Here is a 14,475-nt window from a genome sequence, read left to right as displayed (position 1 = left end):
TACAATATCTGTAGTGTTCTATCCACTGTGGTTAAAATGGTGTGCTTTCTTTGAAAAAAACAGATTATGTATTTATGGTGCTTCTGAAGTTAAGTAGAGTTAAACATAACTAAACTTCCTTAATTTGCTGTTTGTTTTGGGAGATGCATTTTGCCATCATATAACACTTTCTATTCTTTACTTAATTTCAGTTCCACTCCTTTACAGTAACAGGGCAGTTTTTTCATATCTGCTATTTCTATGCTTCCTCTTTCTAGTCATGCCTCTCAAGTAAGAATTTGGAGGTTTATGCTCTCAGGGCTCTGAAAGCTCACATCAGTAATTAAGCATAGAAATTGGCAATGAAAAGTTGAAAATGCATGGGCTGTGGCCTACAAAAACATAAATATTGGTTATTCTGAAATAGAGGAAGAAATTCAGGGACCATCATGGTAATTGTTTGACACACCTCCACTCAAATTATATTGATTTTCTTTTTGGATTCTGTCTACATACAAATAGATATGATACTGCTTGGCTTTAACTAAGCAAATTAGTAGAGCATAATTTGAATGTTTTTCATCTGCCTGTGGAAAATGGCAAAGGTAGTTAGGACTGCGTGTCAGGACTCTTTCCAGTATCTTTCTGTAAAATTTTCATTTAATTCAATTTATTTTCCTATTTTTTACTTAGAATATGAACTGGGAGGACTTAGCTGCCAAAAAAATACCAGCTCCATTTAAACCAGTAATCAGAGATGAACTGGATGTCAGTAATTTTGCAGAAGAGTTTACAGAAATGGATCCAACATACTCTCCTGCAGCAACCCCTCAGACTTCAGAAAGAATATTTCAGGTATTTTAAAAACCCAAATTAATATTTTAAAGAAATTTATTTTTGAACAATTCCTAATGTATAAATAGCTCTTTTTTTTCACCTCCTGCCTATTAAGTTTCTGGAATTAATTGTGTAACTTCTAGTCCCAGTTCCCAGGGCTTTTTGTTCAACAATCACAAAATGAGAAATGTGGAAACAGTCCTACGGGCAAATATGAAATTCCTTGTTTCTCCATTCCCAGCTGAATGTCCTACTTGTTGGACTAAAGTCAGTCTGTTCTTTATTGATTTCTTTATACCTTAGGAGTCTTGTCATCCTGACTCCATCAGCCTGGGCTGCCAGCTTCAACGAGAGCAATGTAGTTCACCCATTTCCACATTATGTGCTAGTGGAAGTAATCCTTTAGAAAGTGGGAGCTGAAGCTCCACGTGTTGTAGGAGTGCTCTAGTTACTTGACTGATGTTTCCAGATGAGTAACAAAGCTTTCTTTACTGTTCCTTCCACACTATTAAAGAACAATCCCTTCTTAGACTACACAGTCTGCATGTCAAATGGGCAGAAACAGCTCACATGCAACCAACTTGGTAACAAAACTGCAGAGGAGAACAGCAGTTTGGATTGTTTTCTCTTCTCCCTTTGTATTTTATTGTCTGTTTTTGAGCAGCTTCATCCTCAGGGTAGAGGAATGTAGTGTCATATTTTGGAACTTGTTAGATTCACAGTGACTATATCAAGCAGGTTATGTTTGTCTTAACATCTGATTCACCCTGTAGTGGTAGTTACAGCTCTTGTTATTATGATCCTCAAACTGGGCACATCATTGCCCACACACATTGATATAAAGTTTATCCATTTAAAATTGTTTGATGCTTACATCACTATTGTAAAGCAATTGTAACTGAGTCAGATTAGCATTTATTAAAATTCTTGTAGTATTATTGTTTTATCTCTAACTGTGGAGAATCATACAACTAATTCCAGAAAGATACCTATTCATATTGAATAGAGTAAGTTACAATTTCTCTATTATGATACAAAACTTCTGATCTATTGAAAAATTCTTCTGAAACTTCTGTTGTTTCATATGTATTATGGTAGTTTATGTGTAACAGTATCAAGCTATACCCTTTTCTGATGTTTTAATTTCATAGGGATATTCTTTCGTTGCACCTTCTATTTTGTTTAAACGCAATGCAGCTACAGTAGATCCTTTTCAGTTTTATGTGGGGGATGAGCGACCTGGAGCTACAACTATTGCCAGAAGTGCTATGATGAAGGTAATAGTAATATCAAGATTGAAATTAATTTGGTTAAATTAAAACTGTGTGTAACTTCCCAAGCAGCAGTCATAATCTAGGCTATGGATTACAAAGTAGTCATCATTCTTTTATCAATTCTGTGTAATGGCTCCTTGGATGATTCAAGCATCTAATGATCCATCACATCTTGCATGTGATCCTATTAAGAAGTGGTTGAAGTTTAACCTGAAAAATGAGATTATTATCTAGTTTTCCAGAAGACTGAAGTATGGTAATAATAATAATAATACGACTCCTGATAGTTCTTATTCAACCAAACACTGTAGATATTTCTGAAGCTATTTTATTATATAATAATTCCATCTATGGTTTTTTTTACCCAAAAGAACATATAGTTGTGTGAAGCCTTATAAGAGCACATGCTATTGTGATGTCCTCAAATGAGCACATATTTTTGTGGATAAATGTATGTATGACCATCTTTGATCCTGTTTGTCTGAAGATTTTGTCTGAAGATTTTGTATCTTCAACTGCTGTAGTAGTAATGATTTATTTAGTGATTATATTTGTTTAATGTAATGCAAGCTTTACTCTTTGATTGCTAGAATAATGTTTATGCATTTTATTTAGTAAAATAATTTTTAGTAAAATTTAAGATTATATTTTAATAAAAAGAGAGCTCTTTTACAGTTTTAAATATAGATGAAAAATTCTCATGAAATTTTACTCTTTGTCTTTGACTGTGTATACTAAAAGTATTCTGCAAAACTAAATACAGACAGTTTCCTAACAGGACTCTCCATTTTATCATCATTATGAACTGGATCTGAAAGAGAAACCATTGGGAGAAGGAAGTTTTTCCATTTGTCGAAAGTGCTTACACAAGAAAACTAGCCAAGAGTATGCAGTAAAAATAATTAGCAAAAGGTATAAATATTCTATAAGACAATAAAAATATTTTCTTTGCTTACTGTCACCCATGGAGTAGAATAATGTTCACTACAATTTTAGAAGTAATAACTTGAAAATTATTTCCTGTTCTTTGAATCTACAGACACTTATTGTAACCTTATGACCATTAAAAGATTCTGACAGTCTTTTGAAATAATGTTATTTTAGTTGGGACGCAAGAAGAAAACTAGAGAGTACTTTTCTGGTTCCTAGTTGTATTCTACCATTATTTCCCCTAATTTTGCTCCTAACAAAGTAAAGGTATAAGGTTCTTCTATCTTGAGACTTAAGTGAACTGACATAGGCTTACGCTAGCTCCCTCTTAAGCGACCCAATTGATTGCCTAGGATGCTGCTTTTAGGAATGGTCTGCAGTGTGGGTTGCTTCAGATCTAAGTGTGTGTGTGTAAAATGGGAATTGTAAGTTATATCTTGTTTCCTGGATGTTCTGTAGAGAACACCACAATGGAAGCAGCTGACTTGCTTTGTACATGGGTACCATCTGGTTCTTTTCCAGAATGGATATCTCTGGGAGTTTCTGCTCAGAGGAGAATAAAGATAAGGGATTCTTTGAGTAGCAGATGGATTTTTGCCTTCATTTTGCAGAGTTCACTAGTAAGTACATCCCTAGTGTGTTGCAAAATGCTGCAGGGGAGCAGAAATGTTCTGCTGTCAGAATGATAGTTCAGTGATCTCTTGCCCAAGACATTTGGCTGTACCTCAGTTTTTCCAGAGTCTAGAAGAAGCTGTCTGCCAGACCCAAGTGTCTGTCATTTCATCATGTGCTTTTTGAATAGGACAGGTTCAAGAGCAAGAAGCTGAAGTGTAGGTGTCTGAGTTAGTTTTCTGAGGTCTGCTGAGTTAATGGAAGCCTGCCTAAAACTGTCTTGCACTAGAAGTGGGATTCAGTAACTTAAACATAGACATCTGCGCTGGGCTATTTTAGCATCTGTTGGTGTCTTCTCTGTCCTCTGGTTCCCATCAGTCTTGTGACTACTACCTTTTTGTAGATGTCTTCATGGCTGATGTTATCTTCCAGGCTCTTCCTTCCTATGCTTAGGCCACTGAATCCTACTCTAGGTATGTATGTTGCAGTGAACTAATTCACCCTGCAAGATGGATTCACGGGGATTTCACTCATTAAAATGGGACCTTAAGTGGTGTGTGATAGACAACTACATTGGGTATTTTAATGTGGAGATCTCTGCCATGTGTCTACACTGACAAGTTTTTTCTGTGGTGTCAGCAGAGCTGTAGGTTAGTGCTCCCATCTCAACATAATGTGGGTTTTGTTTCTGGGTAAGTGAGCAGACCAGTATTGAGTTTTCCCCTAGAACTTCTAGAAATTATGTCCCTGAATTACATTACTCATGGATTCTTTTGCTCTTTCTCCTTCATCTTGGTGGCTCAGGCTAAATGAAGGTAAGAAGCGATCTGTATACAGAGATTTTTGAATTTTTTTTTTTAGGATTGCAGGGTGTGAGCAGACTCAGCATGTTTGTACAGTATTTAGAGTTAGCAGTAAACCCACGCTCTGAACAATTGGCTAAAACCCAACTTGAATTAGAGTCTGTGAGTAATATTGCTCTGAGGATCACACCACTAAATCTTGCTAAAAGGAAAAGTATAATAAGTTTCTAGCAACTTCTTTGCCTCAAAGTTAGTCTTTCACTCCTACTGGGCAAATGTGCCCAAAAGGGGAATCTTACATCTCAGGAAAGCTTTTTATGATACTTGAGGTGAAAGCTCAGATGAGCAGTTCCTCTATGGTGTTGCTTTTTTAATAGTGCTGGACCTGCCCCCAGCCAACATTTTTAGGTTTTTATGTATATCTCATGACCACTGAAACAATGTAAACCTGCTTGAGTTACTGTTTTAGAACATCCCATTTGTTTCGCACAGGGTTGCTTAAAATCTGAGTTGGTAACTATTTACAAGGGGGAAGTATTCAGAAAAGCCCACATACAAATTTCAAAGATTTGTGCTCATGATACTGAACTTTTTTCATCTGTTTCCAAGGTCTGCTTCCTTCTGATAGTAGTTTAGGGGGAAAGACTCTGTGAGTCAGGTTTTTTAATTCTTTAAGGACCAGAAGTCACTTCCAGTTAAAAAATTCAGCAGCAGAGATGCAGGTGGAACAGTTTGTTTACTTGTTGATTTTATGAAGCCTACAGAAAGACAGAGTTCTCTTGTACAGAATTCTCACTGTGTTTCTCATCCTAATTAGGGGGGGAAAAAAAGCAACCAAAAATTAAGAAAATATGTGTTGGGAGATTCTATCTCTGTCTGTTACTTGTAAAGCCATTCTCTAAATCAGTACAGGATTAGCCTTTCTCAGAGAGAGTTTTGGCAGAAATTTTCAGGCATTATTTGCCAAAATAAATCAATTTATATAACTAGTGGAAAAAAATATTCTGCTGTGTCACCATTCATGTAGTTTTTATAACAATCACTGTTTTCACTTTTTATGGCTATAGATTTCAGTACTTGAGAGGGAACTTGTGCAATGATTTTTTCCTCTGGAAATGGTCTCTTATCTCTTCCATTTCAGATTTTTACAATGATCTATTTAGGGGTTCATTTGTATAACACATTTCATATATAGATGATACTATTTTTCTAGTAGAGTTCATAGTTTCCAATTCATTTTGGAAGCACTTGTCCCCATTAAGAATGAAAAAAGATTGGACCAAGATAAAGATGAACTAACAAATATTGGTAGTAACAAAGGTGAAGTCAATTTGCTCTGGACTAAGGGCATGGTTTGTTTTAGATTGAAACTATTCTGTATCGCATCAGCTTTTGCTGTAGGAAGTTGCAGTTGTAATAAAAACATTTTTTTGAATTGGGTGTGGGTTTTTTAATGGACTAAATTGCAGGGTTATGAGGAGAGTTTTTCTCCACTTAATTTTAATATGCATTTAATTGTGTTCAAGTGATTGTAATAGTAAAAAAATATGGATTGCAAACAGTTAAAAAATAACACTCAGAATGTGCAATTTGCTTAGTAAAATTGCTACAAAATGACTGCTCAATTTTTCCAGAATGGAAGCCAACACCCAGAGAGAAATAACAGCTCTGAGACTCTGCGAAGGACATCCAAATGTAGTGAAGTTACATGAAGTTTTTCATGACCAGGTATTTTGAAGAAACTATAATCAGCACCTGCCAAACAATTGCTATGTGTTTTCCAAAGAACTTTTTGGACTTAAGCATCCTGTAACTGTGGAGGCAACTTTTTTCCTAGGGCTTTTGTCTAGTCAGTACAGAAAGTGAAGAATGCAGAAATCCTGCATTCTAACAATCTTGCTATTACTCTAGCAAATCAAAACAGTATGTGAAAAAATTAGAGGCTTGAATTCTGTTCATTGTTCTGTTTTGTCTTTGTTTGCTATCATACAATATGTTTGTGGCCCAATTTCTGTATCTATGATACTGAAATGTGTTATCACCTTTCCCCCAGAATCATTATAAATCTTAAAACAGTATTTGTGAATTAATCTAGAAATGCTGCATATGAAGATTATATGTCTAGTATCTTTTCCTACACATTAGTAACTTAATGGAGATGACCAAATAGCTTGCCAGATTACCAAATGTGAAAGTAGAGAGTGTATTGGAAAATTTATTAAGATCAGTTTATTTAGATATCTTAACTGTCTTTCTCCTTTAACATAATACAAACCCCACAGCATGGAATAAACAATAATTTGATCTGAATTGGAAGTTGGCCTTGGTTTGAGCTAGGGTTTTGGACCAGATGTCCTGTACAACTCCCTTCCAACCTAAACTACTCTGTTGTTCTATGTTGGTCTATGGATTTTGTAATGGAACAAGGGGTCTCTTACCTCTCCACATGTCCCAGTCTATCCCCCTCATGCTGTTTGTGCTGGGAACAGCAGAGAGCTCATGTAGAGCACTTCAAAATTCACTGAGAGGATACAGTGTTTGTACTGTAATTTTTAATGACAAGAAACCCTCTTTTTACCTATATTCGCAATATCAGTGCACATGTGTAGAACAGAACATTTCTTTCAGTTTCCTTTGAGTAAAATGAATATGCTAAACCTAAGAAAATGGTTCTCCAGACTGCTCTGCCACTGAATTTTTAGCTACTTCTGGTAGCTCCCAGGTGTTAGCTTTAAGATTACTTGCGCACAATATTCTGAAGACCAAAACTGATGGGAATCTTCTAATTTTGACCTTTCTGCAGTTTGTCTTAATAAGAAGAAATTCCAGTTTTTAACTTGCTCTGATACCAGTCTGTTCAAATTCTACATTAGTATTCCAACCATATAATATTGGGTTGCAGTCTTTTTTTCTAGTGAACAAAGTATTTTTATCCTTCTAACTTCTGTGTCAGATATTCCTAAGACATAAAGAAAATTTGCAGGAGAAGACATCATTCAAGCACTGCTAGACACCTTGGTTGTTCTAAGAAGTGTTACTGTTTTCTGTCCACATAGCTCTGCTTCTGTTCTTTGGTAGATAAAGTGTGCACCTTTTGACTATTGCTTTGAATTCCATTTTTTGGCCCCTTCCCAGAACATTTTTGTTCTGCTTGCAAATACTACTTTTGTTACTGTCATTCAGGGAAGGGAAGGGCTCGAAGCCATGGCGTGTCTATATCCATTGCCTTTTGAGAATGCTGACTTCACTTCCTTGTTCTGAGAAGTCTGCTGTTTGTTTAATGGCAAGACATTTGAATTGCAGTTGACTGTGTGCCAATGTTGTCTTATAATCAAGGAAGCCTCTGCTTACTGATTGCCTTGAAGAGAGCAACCTTCTAAAAACTCATTGCTTTTTTAATTTAAAAAAAAGCTCTTTAATTTTTGGTAAGATATATTTTTTAATTCTGATGATGGAGTAGTTTTGGCTACTACTCTGTAGGGGATAAAATCACAAGTTCTAGATAATTTTTTATTTCAGAGGTAAAGTTTCAGGATGCTTTTAAAGGACTTAGTAACATTTAAGTGTTTACCTCCTTATACATATTAACAGATACATATCCTCATATCAGAACAGGCTTAAGCAGTAAAAGTTTTGCTTTTTCCAGATTTGTTAGCCTAAGTAAAGCCTTTTCATCTCCCTACAAATTTATACATTTACCTGGTGACATTTCATTTTTGTTAATAAATATGGGTGCACATGGGAAGACATTATTCTTCAGTCTCAACAAGACTGATGGGAAAAAATGCCATCTGAGATTTGGTGCTTTATTTTGGTCTTCCAAATTACTACAAGCAGCAGTGCTATTTCTTCAAACATTGAGAACCTGTCAGAATAGCACCTAACTCTTGAGTGAATGTTGGTTTGTAATGTTACATTTCTTAACGTGCTATATTTTTATTGTTTCAGCTTCACACGTTCCTAGTAATGGAATTGCTGAAGGGAGGAGAATTACTTGAACGTATTCAGAAAAAGAAACATTTCAGTGAGACTGAAGCCAGTCACATTATGCGCAGACTTGTTTCAGCAGTGAGCCATATGCATGATGTAGGAGTAGTCCACAGAGATCTGAAACCTGAGGTATAGTGACTTGCATATATGTGTTTTGACAATAAGTTACTAAATATCTGGAATGTGATGTATCTGTTTCTCCAGCCTTTTGTTACAGACTTTTCTACTTCTGTATTTTTAATTAAATGTTGCAACTTTTACTTAGCAAATTCTGTAGATATTTTTCTGTTCATAGGTAAAAGTAACTGTAAGCAGTCTCTACTCTTGTTCAAAAACATTCTTTGCCTATTTGGGAGCATTTTTCACTAGTATGTATTTATGGTGTGAAACAATTCATAAGCAGAGCTAGGTTGCTTGGGTATTTTGTTTGTACATTTCCATCTTCTGTTTGATCTTAATTTCCTTAGTAGGGTTTCTTTTCCAGTTAAGTATGAAATGTGTACTAAGATGTGTGATTTGAGTTCAGTGAGTTCAGTAGTTTCCCAAAAGAAACAATTTATTAGTATCTATTTTTCAATAACTGCTTTTCTGGTATTTTTGCTGTGCAGCAACATTGTGCCTTCTGTAATAGTAAATATTCAGTTTACTATTATAAGATTGACCACTGGCTTTGTTCTACCTCCTGGAGCCAGTGTTTTCTTGGGTGTTTTTGCCAGCAATGGGTTGGGATGTATGTTTTCTCGAGCCTGACAAGAGTGTAGATTAATGTTGATTCATCCAGTAAGGATGTTCATTGTAGGGTGATGACAGCCATCATACCCCAGGAAATAGCTGCTCTTTTTGTAGCTGGAGTTAAAAAATAATCCACCTTTCCTACTGATGTTTTATCTTTTTGTAATATACTTTCTGTGATATGGAAGACATGCTATTTTATAATAATTCCAGTTCAACTGGTAATGAAGTTTTCTAGGTGTTGCAAGTTATTTTTGAAAACTAGTCCAAAATATATGAGTTTGAAAGAATCTGTCTTGGGCTCCTGTTGTAAGTAAACAGTTAAAGAGAGACTATTTTGAAATTCTAATGTATGAGTTGAAAAAGTCATCAAAGAAACTTTTTTCTAAGAGTCGCATCATCAGGGTAAGAAAACCACTTTTGAAACAAGTAATCATTAAAAGGATGAAACCAACCCCTCTTTCTCTCTTCTGTTCTTATCATCTGAGTCTTATTGCCGCTTTGAATATAAAGGCACAGTAAAGCAGAGCTTAGCTGCGTGGTAAATTAGGCAGTCTTCAAGTCTACATTATGTTCAAGAACAGAAGTCTGGGAGTCAAGTAATGAAGGGTTAGCAAACAGCTTGCCGAATCCATTGCTTCCACAAAGTTGGATTTAACTTGCTTGTCTCCTTCCTGCTTGTTTTGAAAGTTACTATTTTAGGTTCTGACATGAACTTAGAATGGGATATGCAGGTTTCCCAATATAGATATGGTTAGTGCATTTCTCTGTAAAAGGATATATAGGAAATTCTGTTGCTTTTCTAAGAATTCCAGTCAGATTTTTTTGATGCTCAACTTTGCAATCTAATGTGCTACTGATAATTTTTTTTTTTTTTTTTTTTTAAAGTCTGGCTGGTTAAATGTAACTAAGAGTGAGACTTTGACTTTCATGGACTGGAAGATTTCTTTTTATCAGTAGTAATTAGATCACATATGTTGGTCTATAAAACAGAGGAAAAGTACTGGATAGAAAATAGAGAATTCATAGGAATAAAGAGTTTGTGTAGCATATGTGACCATATTTGGAGCCTCTCAGTAGAGGATTTGAGGGCTTTTCTGTGTTCTTTAATCTGTGAAGTGGGTCCTAAAGGTATTACAACAAAACATAACAAGTGTGAGAGAATGTTGTTTATGTATTCTAAAATATAGGTGGAATATAGCTGTAAATATCTAGGGGATGGGAGGGTTCTGAAACAGGCTTTATTTGCCTAATTAATAGGAATACCTGAACCTGGTGTAGGATACTTGGACTGTACCTTTCTTTCCATGCATAACCAATTTAATTTTTATCATAAGAAAGGACTTTTTAAACCAATGGTATTCATTCTTTATTTACTTGAGGGTTATATTACATCACCATAGAAAAAAGACTATTATATTAATCACTTATCCTTCTTGTATGAATATTTTTGCTGAAATTAGGCTTCCTGTAGATCCATTTACACACAACAATTAAAAACTGGCTCCTCTGAATATGCATTGAGCTCTATCAGCAGTACAGAAAGCAAAAATGCTAAAATACTGTTTTGTAGCAGCTATTTTCTTTTGTCCATAATGAATGGTCTCAGGTTCTCCTTATTGATCTGCTGACAGTCTAGCAATCATTTTTTACCCTTGTTAATGAGTCTGAAATTAATTACTTTGTGTGAGTCATTCACCTTTTGTATTACAAGGTTAGATAGGACTATAGGATTTCTAATATTGAGACTTTTCCTAGCATTCATAAATTGAACAGTAAAGGCAACAGCAAAATGATGCTCTTCTCTCAGAAGCTGAAGGGAAGACCAGAATTAGCTTATGGTTTATCTTGGCCTCAGACAGTTTTTCTGTGACTTAGCTTCCCTATTGTATCTTTCTTGGCAAATACAAATACTCAGGGGACAAAAAAGAAGCAGATTACCTTATATTTTTCAAACTGATAACAACTTGTCTGTCTTCAAGTCTGAAAGTGCCACATTCCAGTGTGTAAAGCTGGAATTCTCAGGGACTACTGAACAAGGTCTCTGCCTTGGTCTAAGGAGTAGGTTTGTGGTGGGACTGTTACCTGACCTTCAGTGCTTGAATGCTGTTGTTCCCAGTTTTCTTCCAAAACATACATGTGCACTGGCTTTGCCACCTGTGCCAGACAGCTCTCAGTGAAACCTCTGAACTATTGGTGCACTTATTAACACCACTTCACACTAAGGTGCACCTTTTTACCACCATCCTTCACTTTCAAATGGCTCTTGTGCATTATTGTCCTCATGGCAGTACTGTGGTGCCACTGATACCAAGGACTATTCAGTCACAAGTAAGAAGGAGCAGTGGGAATCCCCCACACAAGAAAGCTGTTGTTGACAACATGCCAGAAGGAATTGGAAGCTTAAAAAAACTTGCTTTTGTTTGAGGAAGAAGGTAATTCTCCCATCTTCAAGCATGTTGATGTCTTAGGGTTTTTCTTGTCAATGTTCCCAGAATTCTTTTCTCCACTGTTTCTGCATTAGGTATCCATTTTCATTAGTAATCTCAGAATCGCCCTGACTTGCAGATATGCAGGTGCAGGTCAACACATCACATTTCTAACAGCCCAGAGTGTTGTTATTTCTCTTTTTCTCTTCCCTCAGTGTCTTGCAGTTCACCTTTCCTCTAGATAATGGAAAATTTTCTGTAGTGATAGATGTAACAAAATAATTATAACAAATTCTGTACCCACCCAGTGTTAATATTGATTTTTGTCTTTGCTTTTCAGAATTTACTATTTACAGATGAAACTGATAATTCAGAAATAAAAATAATTGATTTTGGCTTTGCTCGTTTAAAACCACCTGATAATCAGCCTCTTAAGACTCCTTGTTTTACTCTTCATTATGCTGCCCCAGAGCTCTTGAATCACAATGGTTATGATGAGTCTTGTGATCTGTGGAGTTTGGGGGTTATTTTGGTGAGTGATTGATTGTTTTAACTATAATTTTATTTATAATTTTATAATTTATAATTTTTATTTATAATTTAAAAATAATTTTATTTTGTTGAAATGCAAGGGACTTAGATGATTTCAGACATAAATTGTGTACATGCTGAATTAAGGGGAGGTGAAAGTAGTGCTGCACAAATAATATATTCCAAAGACAGGTCTTTTCAAGGAGCAGAATTTTTTTTTAGCAAGTAGGAAATAAAATTTAACATTTTTGGGAATGGAAAAATTACTTGATACAGTCAGCTTCTCAGAAAGATATATGCTTGTTAGGGGATTTTACAGGCATCCATATAATCTTTCAACAGTTTCAATTCCAAGAAGGATTGGCCTGTATTTTGATCTACAGAAAATTAGTTTCATTAGATATAAATGAGGTAGAAATATATCTTGTTCATAGCTTCCTGGAATAGATGAATGTTTTTTCTAACAAGGACTCCAGAGAAAGTCTTCTATATTTTAAATATTCTATAGCCTTAAAGTTATGTTAGGCCAAGTTTTATTGTGTAGCATTGGTGATGCAAACAACAGCCTTTCATATTGAGCAGCAAAGTTGTCTATAAACACACTGTGTTTCCTAATGCTGCTTTTATTCTTGTGACAGTACACGATGCTGTCAGGACAAGTACCATTTCAGTCTCAAGACAGAAGTTTGACGTGTACCAGCGCATTAGAAATTATGAAGAAAATAAAAAAGGGAGAATTTTCCTTTGAAGGGGAGGCTTGGAAAAATGTTTCTGAAGAGGCTAAAGAGCTAATTCGAGGTATGTGTTTACAAGTATTTCATGTACATTATGTTTTTATTTTAACAGATAGAATATAGAATTTGGAAAACCATACAATATCTGGATGCTGCAAAGTGTCTAACTTGCAATATGCACAGCTTGGGCTGTGTACTGACCTCTGCTACAAGCAATAGATGCATCAGAGTGTGTTACAAATTGCTTGCATGCCTAGCAGAGTTTTCTAACCTGGTAAAATGCTGATAAGGTTAGTGGGGTTGCAAGGAACTGAAGAGCATCAGAAAAAGTGAACTCACTTTTAAAACATATTTAAAAGCAGAATTTTTCTATTATGTTATTTTTGCCTTTCTGAAAAAAACCAAAACTGCTTATGAGATAAATGTCTTAAAAGCTGAGCTTTTGCAGAAAATTAATGTCTTACTATTTAATTTCCATTGGCTGTTTTTTAATTCCTGTCCAAAGACTACTTACTGTATTTCTGAGCTACTTCATTGACATTTGCCATACTTTGGTTCCCTTAAGCTTTTGAGCATCTAATTAAGTTTTCATCATGAGGTAGACACCTACCTTAATGCTACTTAGATGGAGTTCTGAATTTCTGTAGAAGCAGATTTGTATAGAATTTTTCTGCCAAAAATGTAGGGATTTTGAGATTCAGACTTGAGTGAATTGTGCAGGGAATCGGAGGCTTACTCTTTTGGACTTTATCCTATACAGGTTTTAAGTGAAGAAATAATTTGATAGTTCTGAGTTTGTGTGAAGAGAGATATGAGTTAGCAAACAGATATCCATTTTTCACTTTTAAGATTCTTCTGGAGAGGATGATAGTATAACATTGTGAGAGCCTTATCTAGGGTAAATATTGGCATACCTAGGATAAATATTGACATCAGTTACTTATCAAAGCAATGCATGAGATTTTATTAAGAAATATTTGCATTTTCTATTGACTGAAGATAAATAGCTGACAGATTTCAAGAATGTAATGTGTTTCTTTTAGGACTTCTCACAGTGGATCCAAACAAAAGGATTAAAATGTCCAGCCTGAGATACAACGAGTGGCTTCAGGATGGCAGCCAGCTCTCATCTAACCCTCTAATGACACCTGATAACTTAGGCTCTTCAGGAGCTGCAGTGCACACATATGTCAAAGCCACTTTCCATGTAAGTTCTGAGAAATTTTTTGTCATGTGCTGTTTTGTAATAGGTCATCTAAATTTGTGTGTTTTTGCTTTAAAACTATACATGTGTCCTTATAATTCAGTATATGCTTATAGCTGTTTTTTTTCTTCAATAACATTTCCTCATAACATCTCTGATAAAGTACATGAAAATATGAATGATGAAGCAAGCATAAATTTCTTGGAGGTATTTATTTTCATGACGACTTGGGCATTGGGTGCCATTCTTGAAACAGCAATTAAAAGTATTCTATTTCTTAGAGAAATCTATTAAAAATTCTATTAAAAATAGCAAAACTTCATATTCAACTTAAATAACTGACTTTTTGTCATTATGGTTACGAAATTGAGGTAGAGTTTCTGGAATATATGTATGTAGTTCGTATTTTTTATATCATGA

At 35.2% G+C, this 14,475-nt stretch overlaps 1 protein-coding gene across 7 annotated transcripts in view; it reads left to right on the top strand.

Moving 5' to 3' along the window:
* RPS6KA5 (ribosomal protein S6 kinase A5) overlaps positions 1-14,475 on the top strand; it is a 72,738-nt gene that overhangs the window by 53,324 nt on the left and 4,939 nt on the right. For all 7 annotated transcript variants that reach the window (XM_072930339.1, XM_002200107.7, XM_030274851.4 and 4 more), the window contains 8 exons: positions 673-834; positions 1,968-2,093; positions 2,869-3,002; positions 6,070-6,163; positions 8,384-8,554; positions 11,927-12,118; positions 12,756-12,915; positions 13,895-14,058. In XM_072930339.1, the coding sequence (XP_072786440.1) occupies positions 673-834; positions 1,968-2,093; positions 2,869-3,002; positions 6,070-6,163; positions 8,384-8,554; positions 11,927-12,118; positions 12,756-12,915; positions 13,895-14,058 (1,203 nt within the window). The remainder of the gene's footprint in view (positions 1-672; positions 835-1,967; positions 2,094-2,868; positions 3,003-6,069; positions 6,164-8,383; positions 8,555-11,926; positions 12,119-12,755; positions 12,916-13,894; positions 14,059-14,475) is intronic.

The sequence above is a fragment of the Taeniopygia guttata genome, chromosome 5, assembly GCF_048771995.1.
Source record: "Taeniopygia guttata chromosome 5, bTaeGut7.mat, whole genome shotgun sequence".
NCBI lineage: Eukaryota > Metazoa > Chordata > Aves > Passeriformes > Estrildidae > Taeniopygia > Taeniopygia guttata.
The sequence above is the reverse complement of the archived record's forward strand: the minus strand, read 5'-3'. Positions and strand labels throughout refer to the sequence as shown.